This window comes from Panicum hallii, chromosome 5 (assembly GCF_002211085.1).
Source record: "Panicum hallii strain FIL2 chromosome 5, PHallii_v3.1, whole genome shotgun sequence".
Classification (NCBI taxonomy): Eukaryota; Viridiplantae; Streptophyta; class Magnoliopsida; order Poales; family Poaceae; genus Panicum; species Panicum hallii.
Window position 1 is genome coordinate 56,375,972 of NC_038046.1, and position 20,193 is coordinate 56,396,164.

The 20,193-nt window shown below is 46.2% G+C and overlaps 1 protein-coding gene across 1 annotated transcript; it reads right to left on the reverse strand.

The window, feature by feature from the left end:
• Positions 1 to 9,022: 9,022 nt before the first annotated feature.
• Positions 9,023 to 18,081, reverse strand: LOC112894728 (ABC transporter G family member 31). Its single transcript, XM_025962530.1, has 24 exons — positions 17,768 to 18,081; positions 16,977 to 17,097; positions 16,711 to 16,799; positions 16,506 to 16,590; positions 16,140 to 16,299; positions 15,984 to 16,060; positions 15,837 to 15,890; positions 15,433 to 15,523; positions 15,023 to 15,324; positions 14,669 to 14,950; positions 13,892 to 14,208; positions 13,643 to 13,803; positions 13,464 to 13,567; positions 13,101 to 13,257; positions 12,893 to 13,012; positions 12,689 to 12,780; positions 12,265 to 12,597; positions 11,883 to 12,173; positions 11,463 to 11,546; positions 11,248 to 11,381; positions 10,934 to 11,161; positions 10,670 to 10,841; positions 10,308 to 10,562; positions 9,023 to 9,548 (listed from the first exon to the last, which is right to left on the reverse strand). The coding sequence occupies exons 1-24, from the start codon at positions 18,064 to 18,066 to the stop codon at positions 9,276 to 9,278; spliced, it is 4,281 nt and encodes a 1,426-aa protein (XP_025818315.1). The 5' UTR covers positions 18,067 to 18,081; the 3' UTR covers positions 9,023 to 9,275.
• Between the last annotated feature and the right edge of the window lie 2,112 nt (positions 18,082 to 20,193).

Below are 20,193 nucleotides of genomic sequence, written 5' to 3' on the forward strand. Positions count from 1 at the left end.
CATCCTACACGATATAAAAAAAGAGGGGATGAGAAAGCACATAAGTAGTTAAGCTATAGAAACATTTACATAGGAAATACACTGATGATGGAGTTGTCCAGGATGTCTTGATGATGGAGACTGTCTAGTGTCTGTGTCCAACTAGGATTTAAGATGAAGCTAGTGTTTGTATATTTTTTAAAAATAAAATGGTTTTGTGTAACCTTGCTTGGTGGAGAGGCCAACCATAACCTCCATGTATTTGAAGATGTTGCCGTAAGATTTTGGTCACTTGGCAGCACGTACTACTGACGTACGCACGGTCATCCGCAACGTACAATTTCTTCTTCTTTTTATATAAACAAAAGCAGCACTGTACAATTTTCTGAGAGTAGTTCGTTGATGCTACTGCTCGTTGACAGGTCAATTAAATTCCCAAATTGTTACATACATGCTGCTATACATACCGTTGTACTGACACAATAATGCTAACCAACAGCATGGCGACAGCAAATCTATCACCAGACAACAGTACACCAGCTAATAATAGAAAATGCACAGTGTGGTGTGGTTCTTTTGGGGTATCCCTTGTCCATGGCTGAGAGAGCTAGTAGAAGGCATCCTATGGACTCCCTAGCCTTGGGCTGACCTCTACGTTTGGAGCCATGCACTCAGCTGAAAAGAAAACGAATCTTTACATGTTGGAATCTGAAAAAAGAAAGACATGAACAAGATAGACCAATTCGCTCACTATTCATCATCTTGCTCCTTCCAACAAAAAAAGTGGGATTATTATTTTGACCTTTCAAAGTGAAAAGGATGGTTCCTTGGACCCCCCCCCCCCAACCAAAGAAAAAAACTAACATTATTCGCAAGCTAAAACTATAAAATTGGAAAGGGTTTCATTGGGACCTCCTTCTAGAAAAGCTTATGAATCTTAAAGTGTTTAAATACAGAGCAAAATCTCTACTGACATACCTAATCGAATGAAAGATCGGATAAAACCTTTGACTTGATTCTTTTTTTACCAACATTGCATACTGTTTAAAATTGCAAAGGTGGAGCATTGAGAATATCACAATGTTGACTCTATCTATCAGATTAAGTTATTCTTATTACAATAACAGATAGTACCAACGTTCATATATCCATCCAACAACTCCATAGTTACATACACAACATCATCGTCTTTATTTTGATGAACAGAGAAGTTCGTTAGCCAGTAGCCTATTTTATTCTCCAAGAGTCGGTTGATTGTTGAGGCCCATTTATGTACATATAGTGACGTCGATCTTTACGAATATTCCCACTGCAACAAAAGAGAAAAGAAAGAGGGAAAAAACGGTGGCATTATTTTTGGCACGGAACCAAGGTTGTAAAGCGACGCTGAGAGAGAAGCATTGATGTTTGTCGCGTACGCGCACGCACGGCGACAAGAAAAGATTTGCGCTTTGTCTCATCACACGTCCTCACATTAGCGCAGCTCATGGCTTTTGTTTTGTGTTTGTCGTTTAAGCACGTAGTCTCGCAGCTAGCATATGAATATTAATATATATATATATTAGTGACATCTCATCAGACTTAGGGAAAAGCTTGCTCTTGATGCTGCAGATATATATATCCTACCTAATCAGGGAACAACCATGCACACCCCACCAACTAATCAAGAATATTTTTATGAGAAATTAAAAATATTATTCTTGATTAAAAAAATAATCAGGAATATTTTACAAATCTACTCCCTTGATTTTCTTGGTCAAATTAAATCAGGACCAAATTAATATAGGAGCACTTGGTTGGTGACTAATCGGCACCGTACGTTCTGCATACCAAGCCAGGATGCGCCGTGCGCACAATTGATTAAAACGTTTTCAAGATCGAAGGACGTTTAAATTTGCAGCAAGTCTCGCACTAGTAGCAAGAACACCATATACATTCTTCTTTGGCAATAAAATAGATATCATCTCGTGCTGATCTGTTCAAACAAAAATATTAGCAATATAATACGACTGGATAATACTCTATTTGTGGCCCCATCTATTATTATCCTCCGATCCATGGGCTGCATAACCTGATACATCAGCATGATACGTGGCGCGTCTAATCTAATATATGCTCCCATACATATATATGAGGGTGAGCCCATCTCTCCATGCTTCTTCCAACCAGCAGATGTGACCTGACCCTGTCGGGCGGTTTCAAAGAATTTTCAAGCTGGTTATTGCGGTCAACCATGCATCTAACTTTTTCTTCTTTTGGTTAAACCTAAACTTATAGGGTGAGGTGCTGATGAGCTACTGAGCTGACATCGATCATTCACAGGCCATGGAAAATGTTGCAGGACACGTCGGCCACTCACTCGCTCTCTCGCGTCCTGACAAATCGATCAACGAGGCATCACCTTTATCTGCCGTACGAGAGCGAATATATCTACACGCAACACTGCCATCCAACCACGTTAGATCCTACAACATGTAGTGCCTCTAACATGGCTTGTTATTTGTTAACCATAGCATCGACCACACAGCTGCCACTACTCGATGGCTGCTGGCCTGACCGGCTGACCGGCCGGCCGGCCACCAGCTGGGGCACAGGCTTTAATTTTAGGGTAAGCGTCAGCTTGGTAGATGTGGCTAGGCGACAGTACGTGCAGGCGGCGAGGCGATGCAACAGGGCCGAGCACCATGCACGTAGGATCGTAGTGTCGGTGGCTGCCCACCTTTTATCTCTTGGATCGATCGATCGATCTCATCCGTCGGATCCTCCTGTCACGCTCATCGCCGCGCGCGCGCTAGGCTCCAACGCTGGGATACAGGGGGTGACTAGATGAATCACTGAAAGGTCACCGCCCACACACGAACATGGCAGGCTCCAACAAGCGCATGCATACATAGCGATCCGGTCTTTTTGCACACGGCACTTTCGCGTCCTACATGGCTAGAATGACAGCAGATTGATAGCAGTACTAGTAACGTATGGAAAGTAGTTGTTGTAAGCATGGAAGGCACCAGTGTCCATCTCCACTGGTAGTGTGAGGGTGTGAGAGTTTGCATGTAGTAGATGCAAGAAAGTTGTTTATCTGCTGATGAATTTGACTTTTCATATGTAGTAGACCTGAATAATATAGTAGCGTGTATAAAGTTTGATTACTTTCTCCATGTTTAGTTGTTGGCAATCATGTGCCAACGAATGAGGCACATTTATGCTGCGACGACGGCGAACCAGATGTCAGGGCAATCAGTGGATCGATGGATCAAGTAGCTAGCTAGCAAGGAGAAAAACATCGATGGAACATATGTTGGCTCACCATGTGGGCATTCCAAGCCTCCAACACATTTTGTCTAGGGACACTGTCAGGCCTGGGGCGGCCAAATATGACAGGCTAAATTGGAATTAGGAGCCCTGTCTTCCATGTGGATGCCACATGACGTGGGGGAAACCTACCTAAAAATTACAGCACATAATAAACAGTGGCGAGGAGAGTGAGTGATCGACACTGGTCGCTCTTTTCCATCAGCTTGCCTTTCAGCATACGAGCTAGCTGGTCTGGTCGATGCATGCAGCTCAACGATCAGAAACATTGTTGATGATCATGTGGCCAAAAGGACAGATAGATAGATGTATATATACATGCATGGTGCATGTGGCCTATCTATGTGATTGCACTAATCATGCATGGATGGTCCATGCAGAAAACTCTAAGCAATGGAAGTATTTGTACGTGTTGCGCTTGCGTACATCCATATGTAGATAGGGTGTAAACACTAGGACACATTAGGACAAAGTTTATGAGGGCGGTGGGTGGTGAGGGGTAATGTGATGTCCCTTGGTGAGGCTGCCAGGGTGCTGGTTGGTAGCTGCAAAAGAGAATAGGGAAGGGATGGAGTGTAGTGGCTCCTAGCTGACAGGACAAGGAGCACTGAGAGCTCAGTGGAAAAGCATATATGCATATGAACAATGGTATAGATCCCTTTTCATAGCAAAAATTTGGGGCCCGCTTTATTGTTTCTCAAGCACAATCAATCGTGCATGACTGCACTGTTGGTTGGAAGAACAAGGTTTGTCGATCTTTCTGAAATGTATGTATGTAGGTACGTACGTACGTACGTATGTATGCATGTATGTATGTCTGTCTGTCTGTCTTTACAAAAATTGTGGGCCGGTTTCCATGATGGAATCTTCAGGACTCAGGACATAATAAAATATTTTACTCCCTAACCTACATTCCATCATATATTAAGATAAACGTCAAAATTCGTAATTAATGGTGTATAAAGATTGTTGTTCATAGAAAATTGAATTAATAAACACTCATTCAAAATTTTCAAATAATATTTTGGTTTTTATATATAAAGATTGATCAATTTTACAAGTTTGTTTTAACGTAACTATTGTGGTGGTCGATGCATTTATATAGAGTTTACCATATATTTTATCAATTTAAGAAGTTTGATCAATAAACCTGACTTATTTCTGAGCAATATATTTTAGCCAAATTAAGTTGCTACCTAGGACAGAATCACCTCTTATTGTGGTGGTAGAGGCATGAGGGTACAATTCAACTCACCGGGTTTAAATTCCAGTGCCCACAAATTATGGACACACAAGTATTCTCGACGATTTATTTATAAGTGTGAGATATGAGGCACATTAATTTGTGGGTATGTGAATGTGGTGTCATGTGTGGTGATGTGTGTTTGTGAGTGTCATCCTTTGTAATCACAAAAAAAGTGTCGTCCCCAACTAAGCTAGGAACGGTTTGATTATCTATTACACAACATAACCCAGTTCTATAAACCTTTTATCGGGCCAAAGCTATTAATAGTAGAGTAGCTCAGAAAATGATTGCAGTATATTTGTCATGATGACCTGCATCTATCATAGAAATTTTATGAGGGGAATAAAAAATAAATACAGTTAGAATTAAGAGAAATAAATCCCACTCCCTGTCACATTCAAGTTCATTGAACCAGGGAGGCAAAATGACATGCTCAAATCGCCAAGTGTCCCATTTGTCCACTGATTCAGCCATATAAGCCAAACCATGCTTAATGTTGTATACACAGCCTCCATCACTCTTATCCCCTTGTAGCTACTTCGTCAAGCAGGGGGGGCCCATAAGCACAAATTTGGGTCCCCTTTTACTCCCTTTTGTGCTAACCCATGAAGTGGACAAAGGAACATGATTCAATGGCCAAATCTTAGCTAAAATACGGTGTGAATTGATCACTAAGCAGATAAGCATAAAAGTGGATTCGACAACATCTTGTTGGGGCTATTATAATTAGGATATATAATAATGCGTTGCTTTACGCATACATCACTTGAGTTCAATAATATATAAATATTTTGTACTCTCAAATAACATCACAGATGCACAGGTGTCTATGTAAAATAATACCTGTCCTTTTTCGCAATATTAATGCAGCTATATACATCATTTTTTAGCGTCGTTGCAAAATGCCTATCTTTCATATAGATCATAGCATTTCCATGTCATATATTTATTATCTTAGTAGAGTAGTCAAAAGAACACATCGCATTCACTCCCAAAACCTAAAAGTCACCAAGCTGGACTGTGGTTGAGTATGAGTGCGCTGGCTCTCATCACGTGCCTTCGTGCTGACGGCTCAAGAAGCCTAGCTAGCTTGAATTTTAACATACGCATGCACATGTCCCTTACGGTGGGATCGCAGACTTTTTTTTCTTTTTCAAAACACACTACTACCGCATGATGCTCACTTACACGCACTTCTATGAATATCAATCATCATGATTGATCAGCTCGATCGTACACTCGAGACATCGTTTCTACTTCTAATGTGTATCATGATTATTGACCAAAACTCGATCATTTGTATTGATTTATATGATGCCAACTGTGTTCTTCTAAAATCTGCGTTGTTGAGGATTTACGTGACTCAAAAGAGGGGCAAAATTTTCTTTTTCAACATATGTATTACTAGGTTTTATTGAACTGATGGGTACTCCACTTCTATGGTCAAATTACGTCCAGCTGATCTGATCCTCTCCTTCAGTATCTGCCAAGAATGAAGTGTACTCTGCCGTACTGCAGAATCTCTCATTAAAAAAAGTGGGCTGCCTGTTCCTTCATGGCACGAAAAAACAACGAATCTTTCGAAGGGACGAAAGGCAAGTTGACGCAGTGATCATACTTCGACACGTGGCAGGCCGGCGCAGAGATTTTGCTGCTGCGCCATTCACCTTGCTTGCGTGTGGTGCCTTAGCAGTACGCACAAACGCCCTTGCTTGCGTGTCTCTATGTGCGTTCGGAGGCCGAAAAAAATGGAGTGGTTGTTATTGTGGTCATGGAAACGTTTTGCTACTGTAATTTTCGCCTTATTATACTCTCTCCCTACACACACTGGACATCTTTTTTTTAATGACCATGCATACTAATGTCTGATTTCTTCAGCCAACCATGCATAACTTTCGCGATAGATTAAATGCCACAAAGCAGACATGATGTCATAAACTGAAGTTATTTGCGAGAAGTGATTACCTGATTGAAGATGATTATGTTCGAAGGAAATGATTACTGGAACTGAACAATGAGAAGCTAGTTTTTCCCCCCAGCTCTTAGCATCTTAGTTCGTTTTAGAAAACCGCTTTTCTAAAAACTGTCCTGGGAGCTGCTCGGAGAGCTATACTAAACAGACTTGACTATGGTATGGATTTTTGTGATAACTAACTGATGCTTTAGTTATCTAATGAGGTTCTGTTGACAATAGTCATTACAGATGATTCATGTTGAGGTACCTTCTCTTTATTTTATTGGGGCCATCACAACCATTGTACGCTAAGAGGAGGGGAAACCTTTTAAGGTGCGATTTTTAAACCCTTCGTATTGTGAACGACTTTGCAATTGCAGTTCATCCTACGTGGGGTGGTAAAGGGTCTTAAATTTTAGTCTAAATAATCTAAGGGCCGAACCCTGAAAGGATCGGATTCTAATCTAATATAATTTTAAGCTAAAAATATTTAAGAGCCAAGTTGAATCGTGAAGAGAGCGGCCGTGATCCGCTACCACCCTTAATCCTACATACATTCCTACCTCTAGTATTTCCTTTGTTTTGAAAGTACTGGCAAGATAATTAGGTCATGTATTTAAAAACTAAATGAGCGAAACACACACACTAACATCTTTACCTAACTGGTGCTTAGTTTATGGCGAGCCTGTGTGACCGCCGGAGCGATTTAAAGGATCACGCTTTGGCGTTAGCGTCGTCGTTCTTTGGTCGTTTCCCATGGAGCATGCGTCGTCACCTAGTACACTCCTACGTACTCATCTCCCTACGCCCGTAGGAGTGATTGGTTGGTTGGTAGGCTACGTTACTATTTTTCCCCGCGGCCGTTTTGGCCGCATCCTCGATCCCTTCGCAGTGGGTGAGATCAGCATATCAATCTTTGTCTCCATCTGCTGCATTCCCGAGCTGCCTTAAGGCTGCACGCATGGCGTCAAAAATCTACTCGATCGAACACCTACCAAACCAGGACGGGCTCATGATTAGCCCTGCCATTAGTTTACCACCAGCTCCAGCTGCCCGATCGCTAAGCTGGAAGAAGGAGCAGCAGCTAGCTGCAGGCTGTAGCAAGCAAGCAGCATGTTCGCCTGCAGCGTTGGTGTCAGCTACATGCGTGGCCAGTCACTTGCTCTTGCCGCCGCAGCAATGGGGATCGGATGGATCTGATCGATCTGATGCGAGACCAATCGATCGGGGCGTTGCAGGAATAATCCGGTCCATGCTGCTCGGAGATCATGCGTCACCATGCCCGGCAGCCGGGCATGGACGGTGGATCCAGCGCAGAGGCCCAGCTAGTGCTCGTGCATGCTTCGGTCATCAGTGTGACAGGAATGGAAGGAGAACACGGCGACCTCGGCCGAGCAATGCAAGCAAGCTAGCCGGAGCCGGACCTGGCCTCGATCGACACTTCGACAGACCGACCGGATCGAGCTGTCCATGCTTGACCGCGGACTAGGCAGCATGCGATGCGGATCCGTGTGCGTGCGCGCACGCGGCCTGCTGCGGCGCGCCACGCCTCCGTGCCCGGGCGGGCTGGCCGCGATCACATCGGCGGCCGATCAAGTGGTCCAACGATCGGCGATCGGCGTCCACATGCCGCCGCAGATCCAGCTAGCGAGGACGAGGCGGCGGCACAGTACCGGCCACCATAGGGTACGCGCCAGCCTACACGGCCGGCCTGCTCCGTGCCGCCCACGAACCTAGTAAAGCTCGCGCAAGTTGCAGCGGCCGTGACGCGAGCCGTGAGGCAAGCGAGCGAGCCAGCGGACACGCCGCGGCGTCGAGACGCGCCGCGGGAACGCCCAGGCAAAGGGACAACCGCGCCCTGGCCTTCGGTTTGGCTCGTTGCTCGCCTCGCGCTGGCCCAGCCCTGCGACGCTGACGACGACGGCGCGCCGTAGGTAACACTAACGCGTTAGCACGCGGCGGATGGGGACAAACAAACTACAGATCAGGCCGTTTCACTCCAGTGATCCAGTCACTGCCCGGTGTTAGCCTTGATGCTGCCATGTAGTAAGTGTAGCAGCTGCCATCCCTTTCGATGGAGGGAGCTGTGCGCCTGCAGATGTGTCCAGTCCGGTGCCGGGCAGGCAAGGTACAGCACGTACACGCGCATAAAGCTTGGCCTGGCCTGGCCTCGATCTGTTCCACGTACCTGCAGAGAGAGAGAGAGATGCTCGTCGTCCTCTAGCACAAGGGGATCGATCACAGTCACCGCTCGCTCGCGCCCCATCGGCCGTCACCTCACCTCACCTCGACTGACTGATAGATGGCGAGCGGGGACGCTACCAAGACGACGCTGCCGCTGTGCTTGTGCAGCGCTTGGAAGCACCGCGCCTGCAAGCTACCCGCTCGCTACGCATCCAAAAGGGAGCATCGGGGAGGACGACGCCTACATGCCAAAGCGGTCAAAAGGGGGGCGCAGGTGTCGACCGCCCACTGGCGCCGCGGCAGCCGCTCCTGGGCGCCGTCCGCCCGGAAGAAAAAGGCGCAGTAAAAAAAAAACAGCCTGCGCTCGAAGCGACGGCACCGTATAACGATGGAGAGGCCATGGCAGTACATGAACACACACGCCGGCACGCCGGCAGGGGTAGGGGTGAAAGAAAGCTGGCCTGGCTATACAGTTTTTACCTTTTCACTCTCTCATCACTCCCGTGACCGACGGGAAGGTCGATTATTTACCGGCGAAAATGTTGGACAGAATAACGTTGGTGATGGTGGTTGTGTGGTACAATGGTAGTGTGGTACTTTTTATCTTCGTTGGAAGTTGAGGTACTTGATGGCGAGGGCGAAGACGACGGCGAAGAGGACGCAGAAGCCGGCGACCATGGCGGCGACGACGCCGAGGAAGTCATGGCGGAACCCGAAGTGCTCCTGCAGGAACGCCACCACGGTGGTGGAGGTGGCGCCGTCGGCGAGCAGCAGGGGCTGGTCCAGATCGCCGAACTGCGACGTCAGGAGGCCGTAGAGCGTCCACGACACCGGGTTGGCCCAGTAGTACCACCGCCACCACACGGGGATGCGCTGCGCGCGTCAAAATTGGTCAGTGCTGCCGCTATGGAGAAAACAGATGGCTGATGTGCAGGTAGCATTGGCACATCGTGCACTGTTCATTAGCAAATGTCAACATGAGGCTACACCATTCAAGGCTTTCTAGAGGTAGAAATTTGATGGGAAAGGGGTTTAAACTTTAGAAGTACTTGGACTAAGAACGTGTCTTTCTAAAACTCCTGACAAGTCCTCCGGTGTGGAATTTTTGCCCAAGAACCTAATAACTAGACTATTGGGCCCATGAGAGAGATAGAGCATTAGCGCAGCTAAAGCCCAACTCAAACAAAATATGGGCCCACCTAGGACAGTCAATCTGAGTTAAAGCAACCCTCCAGTCTGAACAGAAGTCGCGTTGGTAATTCATTTTGCAATTGGTTTCTTCTATTGGAGGATAGCTAAAAATTTATTCCAATCTCAAAAAAAAGCTAAAAATTTATTCTGATTCGGCTAACTCTGATGTTCAGAACAACATTCCAGTCACTTCAAGTAACTAGTGTATAACTTATTTTTTATTCCTTGACATGGCGATGACTGATAACCAATCACTCTGAAATGCGGTGAAGAAAAAACATTTTAAAAAATATCTAAGATTTTTTATCATATCATTCTGTCCGGTGCAACTTTTTAGATGACATGTCACATGCAAAATTCACAATTATTGGTAGGCTATGGCAGAGAAACTGGCTAGAGGACGTTAGGTGCGAATTATGGGGGTGCAAGTTTATCCCATACCTTTCTCGGGATCATGAATCCGCAGAAGAGATTCCACAGCGTGTAGAACGGAGCAGCAATAATAGGCGCAACCGTATGGTTTGGAGTGATCGCCGTCGTCATCATGCCGTAGAAGGTGAAGTACAGCAACGTGAAGTACATGAAGAACAGGTACCACAGGAACTTAGCTGCTGTCCACTCAAATGATCCCAAACTGTAGAAGATTGTACCATAGATAAGGGACTGCACAAGGATGTAAGGGAACTCCACTGTGACCTGTCAAAGAGCAATTGTTAGTCCATGCTATGAGCACCATATATGATATGAAGAATAACAACAAATTCTTAGTCGCAAGCAAGTAAAAGAGTTCTGACTGAAATTACCAGAGAAAATGCAAAAGGCAATGCTGAATACATCCCAGCAGCTCGCTCTCTGTACGATACGAATCTTTCGATGGAGATCACAGGCTGAACAGAAGTCGCGTTGGTAATTCCTATGAACAGCACTGCTGCGTACATGGCACCCATGGCATTGAATATGTCATGTTGGGTCTCCCTGGCAATTACAAAGCAACAAAATGGTGCTAAGTTCAGGTTGCCAGTTTGGGAGCTGTGTGTATGTAATTTCGCAACAATCCGTGGACATACCTTCTAGAACCGAATTTCCAGCAAATAGTTCCAAACATCAAGGAAATGATAACTGTGTAGAAGAATCGAACTGCGGTATATTGAGGGTTCCTCCAGTATGATAGGTTTTGCTTCCATAAGCAAGAGATATATTGAGCACAAAATGGTTGGGCATACTTTGTCGCGAAAGTAAGTTCTTTCGATTCACTGCTCGGTCTGCTTAGGACCTCGACAATTTCTCTGGTCTGCCTGAAATACAGAAGCATTACCAGATGAGTGAGGAAAAGTTGAATCCAAAAACTTAAAGAGAATTTTAGAAGGGCATATGTATTTACTGAAATAATTTTGATTGTCGATAGTATTCAGCAAAATCCACTCCAAGAATCTGCTCCATTTGAGTACTTGTGACTTCCAACATCCATGCAGCAGGATTATAGCCATCCCTGATTTTGGGCACTCCTGGAATTGCCTGTACGCACATATGAGGATGTGAGGACAGAGGCTTTGTGTAAGTTTGCATCAGTGAGAAAACACATACTGAAGGATATACCTCAAAAAAGTCAACCAGATTGCGTGATTTGGCGCCTAAGGGGCCAGCATATATAAGTTGCCCTCCACGCTTCATAAACAGAAGCTGAACACCATACGCATATAAGTTAGGAGAGGACAACTTTGCAATCTTTATAGATGGTAATAGCAGGGGGGAAACAATAGATTCAATAAACGAGACCAATAAAACTTCTAATAAACAGGGTTCGCATTGCAATTTATCGTCACAATGATTGCTAAATTAGATGTAACATCATTTTTTTTCTTTCATAGTGAAATTGGAACTCAGTATATACATACTAATTAGCAGACATTTCATCAGAGGATATAAGATCTTTGGAATGTTTAGATTGGTATTAATCATTTCTCATGCCTATGAAATGGATAGCTTATATAGCGACATCTCAATTATTTCTTGTACCTCATCAAATGATTCGAATATGTCAATACTTGGTTGATGGATGGTGCAGACAATGGTCCGTCCTGTATTAACAATATTTCGCACAGTCCTCATCACAATGGCTGCAGATCTAGCATCCAATCCCGATGTGGGTTCGTCCATGAAAACAATAGAAGGATTTGCAACTAGCTCCACAGCAATTGTCAACCTTTTACGTTGTTCAGTAGATAGACCATTTACCCCAGGCAGGCCAACAAGAGCACCACTTAAGGGATTCAACTCAACGAGTTCCATAACCTCTTCAACAAAAGCCTATGAAAGTGAACACCAAGGATAATGAGGACAAAAAGGGCATGCAACATATAGCTAACCGGAAAAAAAAAAGCATTCAGAAAAAGCATACCCTTTGAGTGTCAGCATCAACATGAGAAGGCAACCGGAGGCATGCTGAGTATAACAAAGACTCAATCACAGTCAAGCAAGGTGAATGGACATCATTCTGTTCACAATACCCAGAGATCCTAGTGAAGGTCTCTTGGTTCTTAGGATACCCAGATATAGTAATGCTTCCTTCTATGAGACCTCCAGTCTTCCGGCCAGCTAAAACATCCATGAGGGTAGTTTTGCCAGCTCCACTAACTCCAACAAGTGCTGTCAGTATCCCTGGCCTGAATGCTCCCGTGACATCAACAAGCAGCTGTAGTCGGTCTTCTGCTATGCCTTGCTTTTTCAATTCCTGCTAGCAAAACTGGATTATGAATGAATAAATACATATCTTTTCTTTTCTGAGTAACCTCAGTCATACAAATGATCCACCTCTGACATACCTCTGGTACATCAACGTAGTAGTTGATATTCCTAAAGCACATAGAAAGGGGTTGAAAAGGTAACACCATCCCCTTCTGTTCCTTGAGATTACCTGCAAGTCAACCGCAGTCAGTATGCATGAATAGGAGTCACACGCTTACCAAGAAGAAGAACGTTCTTCTTATGTGAGTTATGTAAAGATATTTCATTCTTTCTAAAATTACCACTTAATGAATTCGAGTGCAGATAAGATCTTAGCTCCAGGGCTACCCTGTCATTCTTCCTCCTAGAATCCTTGTGACGAATTTCATCTTTGGACACAACAGCTTGCAGATTACCAATAGCTGTGAAGAAGCAATAAGTGTGAGAGTGAGAAAACTATTACAAATAAGTTGAAGTTGTTTTGGCCTTCAAAGGGAAACATAAACTTACGGTTGAGAATCGTCAAGAATATTGTGAACAAGATGTTCAAAACAACTGCATAACCAAACAATGCTCCAACACCAATCCAGAACCAGTATTTTTCCTTGAATAACCCATATCCAGTGAGTATTGCTTCGCCCATTGTGATGTTCTGGTTTGCAAATTGCTGAAATAAAGCAAGTATGTATCGGTAAAAAGCCATTATAGTATCATAAGCACAAAATTGGTATACCTTAGGTCATTTGGTATTATGCATTGGAACTATTCATGTGCATTCATGTTTTGTGTTGTGTGCAACAAAAATGTAACCGTAACAGAATGGTGCCATTTTGCGTTTCTGACATGAGATTGGGTATTAAAATCAAGTGCTACCTTGCTCCAAGAATGCCCATGGAATTCGTTGACGGAAATAGCATTTTGTGCATACATCATAGGAGAGACCCAATAACCCCAAATCCACCAGACTGGTATGCTTTCTGTTGGTTATCAAGGAAACATCAGATATATAATCTTGAAGCTACTATAAACAAGCTAACAGAGAGAGGTTCAACCTTTGGTTATGATGAATCCTCCAAGAATCATAACAACCAACAAAGCAAATGATCCAAAGGTGTTAGCAACTATCATATTACGGCCCAAAGATGCCATGACCCGGAAAAGAGCCAAAGATGTTTGGTGCAGAAAGAAAAGCAACAAAAATTGTCCCAAAAATCTGCAAATGGAAAAAAGATCAATCATTAAATGTAAACATCTCTGATGCTCTCAGCAGAAATAAAAATGAACAGAGTAATGCCAACTACCTTGTGAACTGGGGATCATAGCCAACTACATAATATGTTACAAGTACCCACATTCCTGATTCATAAAGTGAGGTTGGGATGCTCAAGAGCCAAGAAGGAAGTGTATAAGCCCATGGTGGGTAGAAGTGCAGGTCCCTGTGCTTGTAAAGAACAGGAAGCTTTGTGACCAACATTGAGACTTCAGTGAAGCCATTGAACAGAATCATCACTATTGCAAAGTAAAGGGCTCCTAGATAAATGATTCCATCATCAACTGAATCATGGTGCATTGTTGATCTGAAAAACACTGTCATTGTGATAAGAGCAACAAGTAGAAGCTGCCAAAAAGAGAGAAAATGTTAAAACATCTTTCATTGATTGGAATGGACAACATAAAGTAAAATACACGATTCATATCAAACTCACAGCATCCGATTAAAACACAAATATGTAAGAGTCTGTGGCTCTGTGCTCATCAAACTAGTGATAGTCTGACATATATTATTTAAGCACGATAGGATGACCTTTTTCCACAAAATGCATAATAGTTATATGAGCAATTAGTCAATTACGACAACTTCACATTTGTTATTTCAGCATGAGGAGAAGCTTTCAAGCAGAAAAGGCATCGAATGAGTTAGTGAGGGCAATGTAATTTTTGTTTCTTCTTTACTCAAGCTATCATGCAAGTTTTAGCTATTACAGTATGCATACTTTTTCTTGTATTAACCTTCAACAGTGGCCTTGTGAATGCATTTATTTATCAGTTTGATAGATGCATATCCTAATTGACAATACCTGAATGAATTTGAAGACGTAGATGAATGAGTTCCTTTTCATGAGGAGACGCTGCCACTGGTAGTTGGACTTGAGAAGCTCAAGCCTCTTGACACCGTAACTTGACGTACAAAGAGCTGCAGGATGATTGCGATGTCTGTTGTATGGCACAGCTAATTCCTCCTGCAATCTCTTACCAATAATAAATGTTTTAAAGGCTTCAGCAAATTTTGACACAGAAACAAACTGGTATGGATAATTGTAGTGGCACCAGTACTGTTGCTGATCTTTCTTGGACAAAACCTGCAATGAAAGAAACGTGAATACAAGAAAATCCAGTTGATAGATAAAACTAGTAAGTGTGGAGGTGCATACTTCTTGCAAAAAATCTGCCACGTTTTTTCTTTCTGGACACCTGAATCCCATAGCAGCAAAAAAATCAACAGCATATTCACGAGGGCCCTGGTATACAATTTGACCTTCGGCTATGAGAATGACATCATCGAATAGTTCATAAGTTTCTGGAGCCGGCTGCAGCAAGGATATGATTGTAGTGCCATCAAGAGCATGTGTAGAATGCCTTAGATACTTAATAATCTGATATGTCGTTGCACTGTCAAGGCCTGTAGATATCTCATCCATGAACAGCACACGGGCAGACCCAACTAGCAGTTCACCTGCAAGAGCAATGAATATGAGCACAACTCGCAGACTGAAAGCAGCACACAAATCTTGCAATAGCCCAAATTCTTCAGCTAACAGCATTAGCCGTAATATGTGGCAACCTGTTGTCAAGCGTTTCTTTTGCCCGCCGGAGATCCCTTTGATCATTTCATCTCCAACAATGGTATCAGCACAGATGTCCAGCCCTAAAATCTTGGCTAGATCAAAATTAGCAATTCAGAAATCTTGGCACAGTAAAATAATTAAGAAGTTACAAGAAAAAATTATGTTAACAACTATTATTTAAAAACAATAAGAGAAATAACAATAACTCCAGCATAAATGAAAGCAAAGAACATTTAAAAAAGGGAGTGGAACAACTAACATGTTGTACAATAACAGGATAAAAAATTACGTAAAATTAATGAGGCCAGCAGAAAGAATAAATGGACAAACACAAAAGAAATAGTTTTTTAAGACTGTCCAAAGAAAATAAACAAACAGCTGAAAGAGATACATCACATACCTTCATTATATACTCTGCCACAAGGCTTGTCTGCTTTCCCTCAAGTGCCAACGCCTGAAAAATTAATAACAAGATATATGAGACAACAATAAAAATAAGTATATATTCTGTGTGCAAAGCTGGCAAAGCTATCTAGATGTAGTATACCTTCATGAACACATCAAGGTCCTCATCAGGTTTTATCCCCGCATTCTTTTCTCTCCTCAGTAATTCAACAAGCATATCTGCAGGTTGGTTTATGTCAAAGAACAAAGAAACCTGAGAAACGACAAAACTTGATAAAATGGTGATGCAGTGACCTACCATACTTTATTCCAACACCCTGACAGCGCCCAGCAAACTCTAGAGTTTCTCTGACTGTCATCTCTGAAGCATGCCAGTCTTGCTGACTGACATAAGCAGATGTTCGCTGAGGCACGAACTCATTTAAATGGTGGCCGTTGTATGTAATGTTCCCAGACATCTACAGCGAATTTGGGTGCTGCATGTTAGTAACAAGAAGCTGGGCTTGAAAGGCTAATTTTGCTTGCTGATGGGAATTAATTTTCAGGCAGCAGAAGATGCCAATACTCTTCTGATCTGACGAAACTAGGTAACAAATATTTTACCTCTCAACTTTGAGGAGCAAGAATATATAGAAATAAAGCTGATTGACGTGATTATCCGAACCTTTAGTCCAGGGCCGAGCCGTCCAGCAAGAGCCAGAAGCAATGTGGTCTTCCCGGAGCTCGGAGGACCCAAAAGCAGTGTCATTCTGCAGCATGAACCAACACACGTACTAGTTCAGCAAAGCTTGATTTTGTGCAACATAAAAACAGAATGATATACAGTCTTCCTATATGCGATTGAGGAGGGAAATAGTCTCCATACGCACCTTGATGGGCGAATTATCCCACTGATGTTGTCCAAAATCGGCAATTTCACTCTTCCTCCTCGGTAGATCCTCAGATGCCTCAGGAACGCCTTTTAAAGAGAGAAGACAACAAGCATTTCAAGATCAATAACACTGATGCCTAATTCTGATTGTTGATGTAGCAGAATCGTTTCCACAAAACTTTCGCCAGGAGAATTAGTATACTGGACAGCAGATGGATAACGAAAACCGAAAAGAGATATTGCAGCCAAGGATCACGGGGTAACCTCAGTCATGTTGCATATGAAGTTTGGGATGGTCGGCAGCGCCCTGCTCCCGACGTGCACGTACGCGTCCACCGTCAGATCCTCATACCTCACTTCGATCTTGGGGAACTCTATGTTCACACTGCATGAATGGGAGACCGGAAACGAAGAGTTTCAGTACCTTGGAAAGTTCAGCATTACTACGAAGTATAGAGACACACAAATTATTTGCTTCAGAGAGAATGATCCAAATTACTACGTGACACAAGCGGGCACATACGAGCACGCACGAACCATCTACTGGCGCTACTGCCTGTTACTGGCGATCTGGTGCGCTTGCCTGCCACCCGCCCATGAGCCCAAACAAAGCCACGCATCGGTGGGCCATGCCATCGAAGCTTCTGAGCAGCACGTCCTGGAAGATTCTAGAAGAAATCTACGAGGGGAACACGCTGCTGCGGGGCGACGGCCATGGGCCACGAGACAAGTCCAAATCCAAACGCCTCCTGGGCTCTCTGCGATAGAGAGCTCTGGGGCCCGCGGGCCAGTTGCTCTGAACTCGCGCATCTGGAATGGAAGCCTTTCCGCAGCACGAGCGGATGTGTCTGTTCGGCCCGCACGTCAGCCAATGCGCACGTGGGCCCCTTCGACGCTCCACGCTGGACTGAGCGAGAGCTTCTAGAAGCTCCCAGTGTCGGCGCGCCGCGTGAGCTTGCGGGACTGCGGAGGCGGCGGGCGGAGTGCAGCGCAAGTAAACCGAGAGAGACGAGGATGACGGATGATATGATGATGATGCGAGAGCGTGAACTCACGCGTCGAAGCGGCTGCGTATGCGCCGGAAGAAGTGCTCCGCATCGCCGGAGTCGGCGAGGAGGCGGTCGACGAGCGCGGTGCGGTCGCCGGAGGAGAGCCCCGCGACGTCGACCTCGCAGAGCACGTCGTCCCCCTCGACGGCCGCGGCGCCGTCGGGCGCCGGGGACCGGATCAGGCCCCGGCGCGCGCGGGCGACGGTGGGGAGCCGCTGCAGCGCGGCCCACCGCAGCGCCTCCCGCTCGTCCTCCGCCTCCCGCCACGACCCCGAGCGCGAGAACGCCGCCTCCGCCGCCCACATCGCCCCCGCTCGCGCTCGGCCTCCTCCTCCTCCGCCGCCGCCGCCGCCCGAACCCTAGCTGGGCGCCCCCACGCAACGCTCTGATCGATCCCTTCCGCCGAGTGGGTGACGCAGAAGCGCAGGGGATTTAAGGAGGGCGTGCTGGCACTGGCAGCGGTGGTAATGGCGGGGTGGGAGGGAGGGGTTGGATCCACCGACTCGCCCGCATTTATGGGGCGCGCGGCCATGGCCGCCTTCTCTCTCCTCGCTCGCTTGATCGATCGATCGCCTCGTGGTTTCTCTCTCTCCTTCCCTCCCTCCCTCCCTCTGCTTTGCGCCTCCTAATCCTCGGGGTTTTAGTGGAAGCTGACAGCCACCGGAAAAAGGGAGGGAAATGGGGAGGCCGGGCACCGACTTTCCAGTTCAGAACTTCAGATTCCCCCAGTCCGGGTTCTTCTGGGCCTGTTGGAGGGCCCATGCCCATCTAATAGCCTCCCATTCCCCCGCTCCTTTAATTTCACCTTTTTACCGGCCCATGGTAACTCAAACCTGGTTATTTCATAATTCAATTTTTCCAAAATTAACAACGTACTTCTTCGAATTCTTCCGTTCGAAATGATGATGAATTGATGATGATGGTGTCCCAGCCGTTTGCTGCGGTTGCAAGCCTTGGCGTTGCATGGCACGGCAGCGGCACGAGCGAGCAAGGACACGGGCGGCTGCCGTGGCTGGCTGCGCTCTCACGGCGAGCTGGTTGCCAGCGGCGACAGGCTGGCATGATCGATGGCCGGCGGCCGGCCGGCCGGCGGTCCGCACGTGAAAGCCGCCCGTGCTGCTGTAGCAGAACAGCGCTGCACTGCTAGCTGCTACCGCATGCCTACCTTGGAGCTAGCTTGGCCGCAGACTGTCCTGGCGGTTTGGTCGCCGTAATCAATTGGGCTCAAGGTCGGGACATTTCCTCCGGTGGTCTTCAGGCTGCTGTGCGGTGAGGTGAGAACGGAGAGCGTCAGGCTGCAAACCAAACCAGCGGGGGCTCGTCGTTGATGGCCTAAAACTAGCCGAGGGACAGCACGATGCCCTCCCGAATGATTCGCGACAGTACCAGCTCGGATCGCATCGTGCTCACTGTACCGACGGCGAGCAGGGTAGGGGCACGGCGCGGCGTGCAGGGAGATCACGATGGAGCCAACGGAGAGGGGGTTCAGGTCAGAGCCTCTCAGATGCAGAACGGGAGCCCCACCGTTACAGCTTCTTCCTTCTCGGTGGGGGACCGGGGCGGGGAGGGAGGCGTCGGGCCAGGAAACCGCCATGGCCAGTGGCCCTACACAGCTCGCACGCAATAACTGCGGTGTCTGCTCGTCGGCATTCATGGCTCCTGCCAACCGCAATTGCGTGCTGCAGTTAATAATCACCTCGCCGTCGTCCAGCCCCGGATTGGAGCGGAGCGCGCAGGAGCTCCGCAAGGATCGATCTCGCACGCAACAGCCCAAACTGAACCCAACAAGAAACCAGAAAAATCGCCAGGGTTAGTTACTGCAGGGAGGAGTACTGGCACTGCCATCCCGGTGGCAGTGGCTGACATGGCGTCGGGCGCTGCCATGTCGTAGTACGCCGGAGTTGGTTTGTCGTGGTGCACGCGCCGCCGTGCAGAACCACGTCGCGGCCTCTCAGATCTCCGGTCGATCTGCCTGTCGGCCTGTCGATACCGCGTCGCAGAGGAGATCAGGAGAGGTATGGGGTTCTGAGTTCTGACAGTGGAGCCAGTCGGGAGTGTGTATGTGCGAGCTGCGATAGTGCAATGCGAGCAGAGCAGCAGACATCAGATCATCACCGTATCTGAAGGTCTCAGTCGTTCTGGAGCACTGCCCGTGGCCGCATTAGCAGCTGACTGGCTGTTCCTGAATCCCGGTCCACTTCGTGTTCACTTGCTGGCTTTTTGTCGCCGTACTTGTTTTAGCAACAGGGTTACCAGATCAGATCATGAGCCGGCGGATGGATGCGTGGTGCCACAAGTTTCCCCTGCTCACCGTGCTCACGCTAACAGCTCGACCGGCAGCTGCAACCTGCAAGCCTGCAACTGCATCAGGCGGTCAGGCCTTCAACCCCCCTCCGGCACGCCCAACAAACTCTGAAGAAGGAAGCAGCAGC